Below are 12,283 nucleotides of genomic sequence, written 5' to 3'. Positions count from 1 at the left end.
TCAAAAAATTAAAGGAAAATATGGTCATACCAACTCAGCAAATAGAGAATCTCAATAGAGAAATAGTACGAAAAGGAGCTAAAAAGAAAGTCTAACTGAAAATACAATACCCAAATGAAAAGCTTACTGCATAGACCTAATAGCAGATCTGAGATGGCAGAAGAATCAGTGAAGTTTAAAAGAAATCAACAAATGGGCTTCCCCGGTGGCGCAGTGGTTGGGAGTCCACCTGCCGATGCAGGGGACGCAGGTTCGTGCCACGGTCCGGGAGGATCCCACATGACGCGGAGCGGCTGGGCCCGTGAGCCATGGCCCCTGAGCCTGTGCATCCGGAGCCTGTGCTCCGCAACGGGAGAGGCCACAACAGTGAGAGGCCCACGTACCGCCAAAAAAAAAAAAAAAAAGAAAGAAAGAAATCAACAGAAATTAAACAATCTGAAAAGTAGGAAAAAAACAAGAGAAATGAACAGAGCCTCAATCACCTGTGGGATAACACCAAGCTTACCACTATACATATAACAGGATTCCTAGCAGGAGAGGAGAGAATGAAAGAAGCAGAAAAAAAAATTTTTTTGATGAAATTATGGCCAACATTTGATGAAATTCCCAAAAGGGCCACACCAAGCTGTATCACAGTCAAACTGTTAAAGACAAGGAGAAAATCTTAACAGCAACAGTAGAAAAATGACTCATCACAAACAAAGAATAATATGACATATTCAGTGGAATGGCATATTCTAAGTGCTAAAAGAAAAAAAAATGTCAAAGAAGTCTATATCCAGCAAAACTATCCTTCAAAGATGAAGGTTAAAATACAAACATTCCAGACTTTTAAAAAGGCTAAAAGAATCCATTCCTGTCAGATCTGCCCTACAAGAAAAACTAAAGGAAATTCTTCGGGCTGAAAGGAAATAAAACCAGACAGGAACTCAAGTCCAGAGGAAGGAATTAAGGGTACTCAAAATGGTAAATATTTGGGCAAATATAAGAGACTATGGGGACTTCCCTGGTGGCGCAGTGGTCAAGAATCCGCCTGCCAATGCAGGGGACATGGGTCCGAGCCCTGGTCCGGGAAGATTCCACATGCCGCGGAGAAACTAAGCCCGTGTGCTGCAACTACTGAGCCTGCGCTCTAGAGCCCGCAAGCCACAACCACTGAGCCCGTGTGCCTCAACTACTGAAGCCCCCGCACCTAGAGCCCGTGCTCCACAACAAGAGAAGCCACCACAATGAGAAGCCTGTGCACTGCAACGAAGAGTAGCCCCCACTCGCCACAACTAGAGAAAGCCCGCACGCTGCAACGAAGACCCAATACAGGCAAAAATAAATTAATTAATTAAAAAAAAAAGAGACTATGTATATATTTTTTTCTCTTTTCTTCTCCAAATTTCTCCCAAAGGTATAAGATTGTTTAAAACAATAAATAACATGATATTGTCATAATTATCATATATAGTTATATCATACATAGATATATGTGAAAATAATAGTACAAAACAGAAGGAGAAACTGCAGTTTGCTAAGCTGGTTATGAAGCTATTATTGTAAGCCCGGCAAGTGAAGCAATATAGCAGACTGTTTAAGGATACCAAATCCCAGTCTGGCACCAAATTCCAGATTTGGTCCTTAGTAGCTCTGAGGCGTTGGGGAAATAATTTAATATCCCTGTGCCTCAGCTTCCTCATTTGTAGAACAGAGATAAGAAAAGTAACTACGTTAGAGGGTATTTTTGTGAGGAATTAAACAAGGTAATATACATAAACCCTTAGAACTGTGTCTCCAAATATTTTGTGTTAAATAGTATTATTCATGAGATGATATCTAAACAAATGACATATGCATATCTTATTTCTGTACACCGTCATCTCTTGAACTTCAAACACTGCTATGAAATAGAAACTATTACACGTGCCACAACTAAGGAGCCCACATGCCGCAACTAAAGGAGCCAGCGAGCTGCAACTAAGGAGCCCTGGAACCACAACTAAGGAGCATGCCTGCCGCAACTAAGGAGCCTGCCTGCCGCAACTAAGACCCGGTGCAACCAAATTAATTAATTAATTAATTTTTAAAAAGGAAACTATTATTATTTCCCATTGAGAGGGAAATGGGTCCCCAGTTCAGGTCTTTCTGACTAAAAATACTCTGTTCATTCTCAACGTGTCTACATCTTCACTCAGGCCAAGGTGGAAGTCACAAATGACAAGCCTGGCTTGGGTTCCAGCCCTCTGAGGATGAGTCTTGCCTCAGCTTTTGTTTTAATGTCTGCAACAACTGATTATAAATGTTGCTGTGATTCTTGCACGGCTTTCCATGTGTTTTGAAGCCAGATCCCCAGGCTTGTTTATCATATTTATTTTACTGCATTTTTTTTAAAAAAAGAAACAAACAAATGTTTGGACAACAAACTAGGGCTTATATATTATTCAGCAGAAAAGGGAAGGATTCCCTACCTCATCTGGTAGGGAAGGATTAATTTTTTAAAAAGCCTCTTTTCAGGATCATGGAAAGCTTCTACTCTTCTGATGTAACCAATTCACAGTCTAGCCAGTAAAAACAAGACAGTGTGTTTCTTCACATCGTCTCAAATTCTGGGTTATATCATTTAACATTTGCAAAGCCCATGGGCTAAGAAGTTTCTTATAGTGAGTATAAAAGAGGTCTACTAGCTTGTTATATGTTTATTTATGATTTGCTTTTCATCCTCTGAGAACTGCTTTTTAAAATATGTTATCCATGTTTTTAATAGATGATTCGTGTACTTCTTACTGGTCTTGAAGTACTATTTTCAGATTAAGAGTAACATCTCTTAAAAAAAAAAGAGTGTATATGTATAACTGATTCACTTTGCCGTATACCTGAAACTAACACTGTAAATCAACTATACTCCAATAAAAATTTAAAACAAAATAAAATAAAATTACCCTGTAAAAAGAAGAATAAAACAAAACAAAACAGGAGGAGAGGCAATGAGGCTATACTAGAACAAAGTTACTGTATTTTACCAGAATTAAGTCAGTATTAGCTTGAGGTAGCTTGTGGTAAGTTAAAGGTGCATATTGCAACTTAGAGCAATCACTAATAAAATAACTATTTTTAAAATAGCTTTAAAAAAATCAGAGGAGGGACTTCCCTGGTGGTACAGTGGTTAAGAATCTGCCTGCCAATGCAAGGGACACGGGTTCAATCCCTGCTCCGGGAAGAACCCACACGCCGCAGAGCAACTAAGCCTGTGCACCACAGCTACTGAGCCTGTTCACAACTACTGAAACCCACGCAGCTACAGCCCACGCTCCACAACAAGAGAAGCCTCTGCAATGAGAAGCCTGCGCACCACAACGAAGAGTAGCCCCTGCTTGCCACAACTAGAGAAAGCCTGCGTGCAGCAACGAAGAGCCAACGCAGCCAAAAAAACAAACAAACAAAAAAACCACTAAAAAATATGTTTAACACAAAAGAAGGAAATAAAGGAGTAACAAAGGAATAAAAATGAGACATATAGAAAACAACAGATGGCAGGCATAAACCCAATCATAGTGATAAATACTTTCAATGTGAAGGACTAAATAATCAAAAGGTAGAGTTGTTAGACTAGATAAAAAGCAAGATCTAACTATATGGTGCCTACAAGAGACACCCCTTAGACTCCAAGACACAAACAGATTGAAAGTAAAAGGATGAAAAATATATTCCCTGCAAACAGTAACTGTAAGAGAGCTGGAACGGCTATATTACTAGCAGAAAAACTAAATATATTACTAGAGATAAAAAGAACATTTTGTAATGATAAGAAAATCAATACATCAGCAGAATATAACAATTATTAATCTATATACACTTAATAACAGAGTCCTAAAATATGTGAATTAAAAACTGACAGAACAGGGCTTCCCTGGTGGCGCAGTGGTTGAGAGTCTGCCTGCCGATGCAGGGGACACGGGTTCGTGCCCCGGTCTGGGAAGATCCCACGTGCCGCGGAGCAGCTGGGCCCGTGAGCCATGGCCGCTGAGCCTGCGCGTCCGGAGCCTGTGCTCCGCAGCGGGAGAGGCCACAACAGTGAGAGGCCCGCGTACTGCAAAAAACAAAAACAAACAAACAAAAAAACTGACAGAGTAGAAAGGAACAATACACAATTCAACAATTACAGCTGAAGATTTCTATACTTTTCTCTTAGTAAATGACAGAACAAGTAAACAGAAAATTAGTAAGGATATAGATAATTTGAACATCATGATCACCCAACCTAACTGACATAGATAGAACACTCCACCCAACAACAAATCAATACACATTCTTTTAAAGCACACATGGCATATTCTCCAGAACGAATCATATACTAGACAAACACATCACAAGAATGGAAAACTACAGACCAATATCTCTCATGAATACAGGTGTAGAAATCTATGACAAACAGAAACCAGTAACATAAAAAAAGATACATACTATGACCAAGTGGGATTCATACCAGGAATGCAGAATTGGTTTAACATATGAAAATTAATTAATATAATGCTCTATATAAATAAAGGACAAAAACACATGATCATAACAATAGATCAGAGTTTCTCAACTTCAGCAGTATTGACACTTTAAATAAAGCCAAGCACATCTTTGTTGTGTGGAGCTGTCCTGTGTAGTGCAGAATGTTTACAGCATCCTGGACCTAAATCCACTAGATGCCAATAGAACCCTAGCCCCAAGCTGTGACCACTAAAAATGTCTCCAGACATTGCCAAATATCCCCTAGGCGGCAAAATCATCCCTGTTTGAGAACCACTGAAACAGGTGCATAAAAAACAGCTGACAAAATCCCAATACCCATTCATGTAAAAACTCAGCAAGGTGCAAGGTAAGAAGAGAGAGGAACTTCTTCAAACTGATAAAGGGCATCTAGGAAAAACCTACAGGTAACATCATACTTAATGGTAAAAGACTAAATGCTTCTCTTCAAGAGTGAGAACAAGGCAAAGATGCCTGCCCTCACACTTCTTTGCAACAATATACTGGAAGTTCAAGCCCATGCAAAAGGCAAGAAAAAAGAAATTACAGTCATCTAGAATGGAAGAGAGGAGGAAAACGAACTTTATTCACAGAGGACACAGCATTATATATTGAAAATCTAAGTTATCAACTAAAAACTACTTGAACTAATAAGTGAGTTTAACAACAACAAAAATCAAATGTCTCACTCACAACAGCATCAAAAAGAATAAATTACTGGGACTTCCCTGGTGGCGCAGTGTTTAAGAATCCGACTTCCAATTCAGGGGACGTGGGTTCAAGCCCTGGTCAGGGAACTAGAGCCCATATGCATGCCTCAACTAAGAGTTCGTGTGCCACAACTAAGGAGCCAGTGAGCTGCAACTAAGGAGCCTACCTGCTGCAACTAAGACCTGGTGCAACCAAAATAAAAAATAAAAAAGAGATTAAATTACTTAGGAATAAACTCAACAAAGGAACTGCAAGGTCTGTTCGCTTAAATCTATAAAACATTACGGAGAGAAAGTAAGATCTAAATAAATGTAGAGATACGCTACATTCATGAATTGAAAGACTCACTATTGTTAAGATAACAATTCTCCACAAATTGATCTATTGATTAATGCAACCTCTATCAGATTCCAAGCAGATATTTTTGTATGAATTGACAAGCTGATTCTAAATTTCTAAGGAAACATAAAGAAACCAGGATAGCCAATAAAGCTTTGGGGGAAAAAAGGTTGGAGGATTTACTCTACACCTTACTTATTATCTTTAAGAAAAGATAAACTGGGTTTTATCAAAATTAAAAACTTTCACTTTTAAAAAGACACCATGGGGAATTCCCTGGCGGTCCAGTAGTTAGAACTTTGCGCTTTCACTGCCAAGGGACCGGGTTCGATCCCTCGTCGGCGAACTAAGATCCCACATGCCACATGGTGCGGGGGTGGGGGGGCGGGGGGGGGGAGCGGTGGGAAGACACCATTAAGAAAATAAAAAACAAATCACAGACTGGGAAAATATATAAATATATTTGCAAATCATGTACCTGATAATGGACTTGTATTCAGAATAAAAACTTCTTACAACTATAAATGGAGTATAATCTTTAAAAATTGTGAATCACTATGTTGTACACCTGAAATTTATATAATATTATAAATCAACTATACCTCAATTAAAAAAAAATTGTGGGGGGGAAGAAGACCTACAACCCAATTTGTAAAAATGAATAAAGAATTTAAATAGACATTTCACCCAAAAAGATATGCAAATGGCTAATAATCACATGAAGAAACAGTCAACATTATCAGTCATTAAGGAAGTACAAATCAAAACCACAATGAAATATCAGTACACACCCAGTAAAAGAGCTATAATAAAAAAGACACCATACCAAGTGTTGGCAAGGATATGAAGCATCCAAAACCAACATTTATTGCTGGTGGCATTATAAAATGGTCAGCCACTTTGGAAAACAGTCTGGCATGGCAATTTCTTTGAAAATTAGCCAATTCTGCTCCTAGGTATTTCTCCAAGAGAAACAAAAACATATGTCCACACAAAGACTTGTAAGCAAATGTTCATAATTTATAATTATTCGTAATAGTCAAGACCGGAAATAATCCAAATGAATAATCAACTGGTAAATGGATAAACAAAATGTGATACAACCTGTGATATTGTAGTATAATAAGAAATAAATATTTTGGTCTTCATCCCCAGTTCCTGGCTAAGTACTCCTAAAACCTTGGTAACTCCCTAAGCTGTAAAGGTGCTAGGAGCATCTTTTGTTCTAATATTTGGTATTTGACTCCAGTTCCTAAGAGATCACAAATGCCTTGAAATTTCCTGGGTGATAGGAGTTCTAAGGAAGCAACTTGGTGGGTTCCTGGACAGCTTCAGGATGGGGGCATGGTCACCAGAAAGATCAAGCCATAATTAAGGCTTGGAACTTTCAGCCCCACACCCATCCGTTGGGTAAGGGAAAGGAGAGGAGTTAGAGATGAGTTAATAATACTCAATCACATTTATGTGGTAAAACCTTGAAAAAAATCTCTGAAGTATGGGGTTCAGAGAGCTTCCAGGTTAGTGAACCCATCCATGTGCTAGGAGGGTAGTACACCTAAACTTCATGGAGACAGAAGCTCCTATACTGGGCACCCTTCCAGACCTCATCCTATATACCTCTTCATCTGGCTGTTCATCTGTATTCTTTATCACATTCTCTTCTATGTATATAAACCAGTAAAAGTAGTAAGTGTTTCCCTGAGTTCTGTGAGCATTATAGCAAATTACTGAACCTGAGAAGGGGGTCGTGGAAACCACCCGTTTGTAGCCAAGTTGGACAGAGGGGTGGATAACTTGGGAATCCACTACTCAAGATTGGTGTCTGAAGTGGGAGCAGTCTTGAGGGACTGAGCCCTTAACCTGTGGGATCTAACGCTAACTCCAAGTAGACAGTGTCAGAATTGAATTGGATTGTAGGGACACCCAGCTGGTATCAGAGAATTGGTCAATGTGGGAAGAACGTCCACACTTCTGGTCACACAAACATCATGAGTAGCAGAGTGTAAAAAGAAACAGGGTTTTTCCTTTTTATACCTTAACGCTACTCAGCAGTAAAAAGGGGCAAGCTACTGACACATCAAAAAACATTACGGAACCTCAAAAACATTGCACCAAGTGAAAGAAACCAGACACAGAACCATATTGTATTAATCTGTTTATATGAAATCTCTAGAAAAGGCAAAACTAAAGACACAGAGAGTAGATCAGTGTTTGCCTGGGGTTAAAAGCAGGAATTGATTGTAAACAGGTAAGAGTAAACTTTTGGGGGTGAGGAAGGTGTTTTAAAATAGGATTGTGGTGATGGTTGCACAACTGCATAAATTTACTAAAAACAGGATATTCCCTGGCAGTCCAGTGGTTAGGACTCAGTGCTTTCACTGCCGAGGGCTTGGGTTCAATCCCTGCTCGGGGAACTAAGATCCTGTAAGCCTCACGGCAAGGCCAAAAATTTTTTTTTTTACTAAAAATAATAACATTGTCCATTTATAATTGATGAATTTTATAGTATTTAAATTATACCTCAATAAAACTGTTTTGAAAGGGTTTGGATGTTACAGCACTGTCAAATCACTATAAAAGAGTTTCTAGGGACTTCCCTGGGGGTCCAGGGGTTGGGACTTCACCTTCCAATACAGGGGGTGCTGGTTCAATCCCTGGTCGGGGAGCTAAGATCCCACATGCCTCGCGGCCAAAAAAACAAAACATAAAACAGAAGCAATATTGTAATAAATTCAATAAAGACTTTAAAAATGGTCAACATCAAAAAAATAAAAGTTTCTAAACAGTCTCCATTTAAAAATATTTCTCTAGTTCACAGATCATACTTTGAGAAGCACTGATCTGACTTCTGCTAGGTGTTGGCTAAAAGGCTTGGAGCAATCAATGGCTGCAGCTGAAATTGACCTTAATTTAAGCCATACAAGTTTAACTCCACTAAATGTTTCACTAAATAAGAAATTTACCGGTATTACTGATATAGGAAAATATGGAAACATGGTCTACTGTGGAATAAAAACATAACTCATTACAAAATGACACTTAGTAAATGAGTTGTCACTAGAGAACAGAAACTACCATAGTATCTATCTTTTTAATGTATTTTAACTAAGCTGATAAAGTGAGTATAATTATTTGGGCTAATAAAGCCCAAAACTATGAAATTTTAAATATATAAATGAATTAAATGAGATAGAATTTTATAAGTATTTTGTATTTTGGGGGGTTCAAATATCAGTTATATATATGTATATATTTGTTTCAGAGAAAGTCCTAACAACATATAAGCTTTCTTTTGTTTCAACTAAGTGTAAATCTAGGCTACGTTCAATCGAAATTTGTTAGCACTTAATGCCTATGATGTGATCTAAAATTTATATTTACTTTACAGCAACTGGATAGCAGTTATAGAAAGCAATGATACTCTTTTATAGCTCTGGAACAACACAGGCATGAAATAAACAAAGACTCTATAGTTTTTAAAAGGTCAAAGCAATCTGAAGTCAACTTTTTAAGGAAAAATTAAATGTTAAACTTTTTAGATTAAATTTTAAAAACTTTTCAGTTGATAAATCTCACTCCACAGAAGAATTCAGCTTCTTTAGTAATCTAACCATTCCTTAGATCTCAGATTTTCTTTATACAGGTTTTCTGTACAATGAAAATACAGCTTTCAAAACCACAAGCAGCTGTGGTATATTGTTTTCTTATAATGAGATTTTTGATTTGGCCAGTCAAAATTAAGTTTAAAAGCATTTCCTTCAACCTAAATGTCCATCAACAGATGAGTGGATAAAAAAGATGTGATACACACACACACACACACACACACACACACACACAAATGGAATACTACTCAGCCATAAAAAAAGAATGAAATAATGTCATTTGCAGCAACGTGGATGGACCTAGAGATTATCATACTAAGTGAAGTAAGTCAGAGAAAGACAAATAGCGTATGATATCACTTATATGTAGAATCTAAAAAAATGATACAATGAACTTATTTACAAAACAGAAATAGACTCCCATACATAGAAAACTAACTTATGGTTACCAAAGGGGATAGTGGTGGGGAGAGATAAATTAGGAGTCTGGGATTAACAGATACACACTACTATACCTATAAAACAGGTAAACAACAGGACCTAATTATAGCACAGGGAACTATACTCAATATCTTATAATGACCTAATGGAAAAGAATAGTAGGTATGCATGTGTGTGTCTGTATATACCTGAATCACTTTGCTGTACACTTGACACTAACACAACATTGTAAATAAACTATACTCCATTAAAAAAAATTTTTTTAAGCATTTCCTTCATATTTAACACGTGAGACCTCGGTCTACAGCTTTGTTTTGAATTAAAGAACATTAACTTTAAATCGAAAATGAAATTGAGGGGAAAAAAATCCAGGATAGCTATGGTCATTCTTTTAACAAACATATTCCAGTTATGTGTGACAGTTCTAGTGCTATTTGTCCCTTTACATTTTTGCAGCTGTTCTTGGAAAGCTGAAAAATTGACTTCATCGTCTTTGTTGTCCCTTCCTCCTTAATAAGTACTCTTGATATTTCTTGACTCTTTGCAACTTATATTTTACTTTATACAAAAAGCTAGAGTCATAATCCCAGAAGGAAAGCTAAAGAAGGAATCGATGACTAGAAGCATTTACTCTTGCTTTATTTCCTGCCTCCGAAGAAACATCAACTCACAGGATATAGAATATCCTGTAGTAAGTTATCTCCTACCCCTTATAACATATGTTCACTCTCCAAAAAGTGCACTTTCAAGATGCATTTGGCTTTCCTAAAAGTATATTAATAAGTTTATAAGAGTAGAAAAGCAATTGTTATATGAATTAATTCACAAACTAGTAACACAAAAAGCTATAATCTAATATCCACAAATCCTTAGGTAGTTAAAGGCACAACAGATAAAGCTGTGAATGTTCCATACTCTTCTAAAATTAATTGTGCAGTCATGACAGAAAGATAAGTTATAACTATCAGTAGTATTGCACTAGGTGAGGAAAAGCATGACATCACTCAAAACACTCAAAACTATGTACAGATAGAAATGGTGATCATTACTCCACAACTATGCTTTTAACAATTTTATGCCCACATGGAATCTTACCCTTCTGGTTTTGTTTCCTAGACATTTCAGGCTTTTTTAATCTCAAAAAATACAGAAGAAAAGTATCCTTTTGCCTTGTCTTGGTTCTGATTGTAGTGATCTCTGATTTAAAAACAGGCAACAGAAGGCTGTAGTTGGAGGTGATAAATATAAAAATCCTGATTATTCAAAATTCTGTTCACTAGCTGTCGATCTCCTTTTCTTCTCTCGTATCAACTTCTTGTCAGGAAATATCATTGCAGACATTCATGTCTCTTTTTCCAGGGAGATTCTGGGGGGAAAACACACAAACACATATTCACTATTACAGTAACAGCTGTACAAAATTTCTAAGAGATAGCCACAGGCTTTATTTTATACTTTTTCTAAATGAAACTAGTTACTAAAAGAAAGTACTCTAGAAAGAATATAGTTATAAAAAGCAATATTTTAATTAACACAACATTTTAAATCAACTATACTTCAATTTAAAAAAAATAAGAAATCACTGTAAACCTTTAAAAAAAAGCAATATTTTGCTCTTTAAGAAACATTAATCTTGGAATCAAACCAACTTCTTAGTTCAGAAAGCATGTTTTCTTATTTTTCTTAGCTTGTATCTAACTCAAAATCTTATCCCCAACCTAAGTGTCCATAAAAAGGAACGTAACAGGTGGATGGACCTAGAGTCTGTCATACAGAGTGAAGTAAGTCAGAAAGAGAAAACAAATACCGTATGCTAATACACATATTTTGAGTCTAAAAAAATGGTACTGATGAACCTAGTGGCAGGGCAGGAATAAAGACGCAGATGTAGAGAATGGACTTGAGGACGTGGAGGGGGGAAGGGGAAGCTGGGACAAAGTGCGAGAGTAGCACTGACATATACACACTACCAAATGTAAAATAGACAGCTAGTGGGAAGCAGCCGCATAGCACAGGGAGATCAGCTATATGCTCTGTGACCACCTAGAGGGGTGGGACAGGGAGGGTGGGAGGGAGACGCAAGAGGGAGGGGACATGGGGATATATGTATACTTATGGCTGACTCACTTCGTTGTACAGCAGAAACTAACACAACATTGTAAAGCAATTATACTCCAATAAAGATACAAAAAAATCTTATCCCCATCTCTGCCTCACAGACTAAAATAATTACTTCTTATCATTCCCTAAGATCTCTCTTACCACCTGCTCTTCCTGTCCAAATCAAGGGTCTTTTCTCTTCTTCTAGAATTTCCTTTATCTAACCCTCAAGTTTCCCAGCTCACGTATAGTTGCAAGACACTTGGGGTGGGGAGGGGGTGAGTGGGGAGGGGAGAGGATAAGGGGAATTTAATTTGATAAGGAAAACTGAAACATCAAAATTTGGATTAGTCAATACTACAGAAAGCTTTTATAAGTTGCAAAGATACAAATGCTTTTTTTTCCATATTACTGAACATTTAAAAAATACATGTCCAGGGACTTCCCTCGTGGCGCAGTGGTTAAGAATCCGCCTGCCAATGAAGGGGACATGGGTTTGAGCCCTGGTCTGGGAAGCTCCCACATGCCGCGGAGCAACTAAGTCCACGCGCCACAACTACGGAGCCTGCGCTCTAGAGCCCACG

At 37.7% G+C, this 12,283-nt stretch overlaps 1 protein-coding gene across 6 annotated transcripts in view; it reads right to left on the bottom strand.

Annotated features, from left to right (window-relative positions):
- The window catches only part of SPATS2 (spermatogenesis associated serine rich 2), a 152,901-nt gene that overhangs the window by 68,275 nt on the left and 72,343 nt on the right, over window positions 1-12,283 (bottom strand). For all 6 annotated transcript variants that reach the window (XR_003791032.1, XR_003791033.1, XM_029204649.1 and 3 more), the window contains one exon: window positions 10,695-10,965. Coding sequence is in view for 4 of the 6 variants with exons in the window: in XM_029204649.1 (XP_029060482.1) it covers window positions 10,695-10,719 (25 nt within the window). In the remaining 2 variants the exon portion in view is untranslated. The remainder of the gene's footprint in view (window positions 1-10,694; window positions 10,966-12,283) is intronic.

This window comes from Monodon monoceros, unplaced genomic scaffold (assembly GCF_005190385.1).
Source record: "Monodon monoceros isolate NGI ecotype Baffin Bay Population unplaced genomic scaffold, NGI_Narwhal_1 Super_Scaffold_6, whole genome shotgun sequence".
NCBI lineage: Eukaryota > Metazoa > Chordata > Mammalia > Artiodactyla > Monodontidae > Monodon > Monodon monoceros.
The sequence above is the reverse complement of the archived record's forward strand: the minus strand, read 5'-3'. Positions and strand labels throughout refer to the sequence as shown.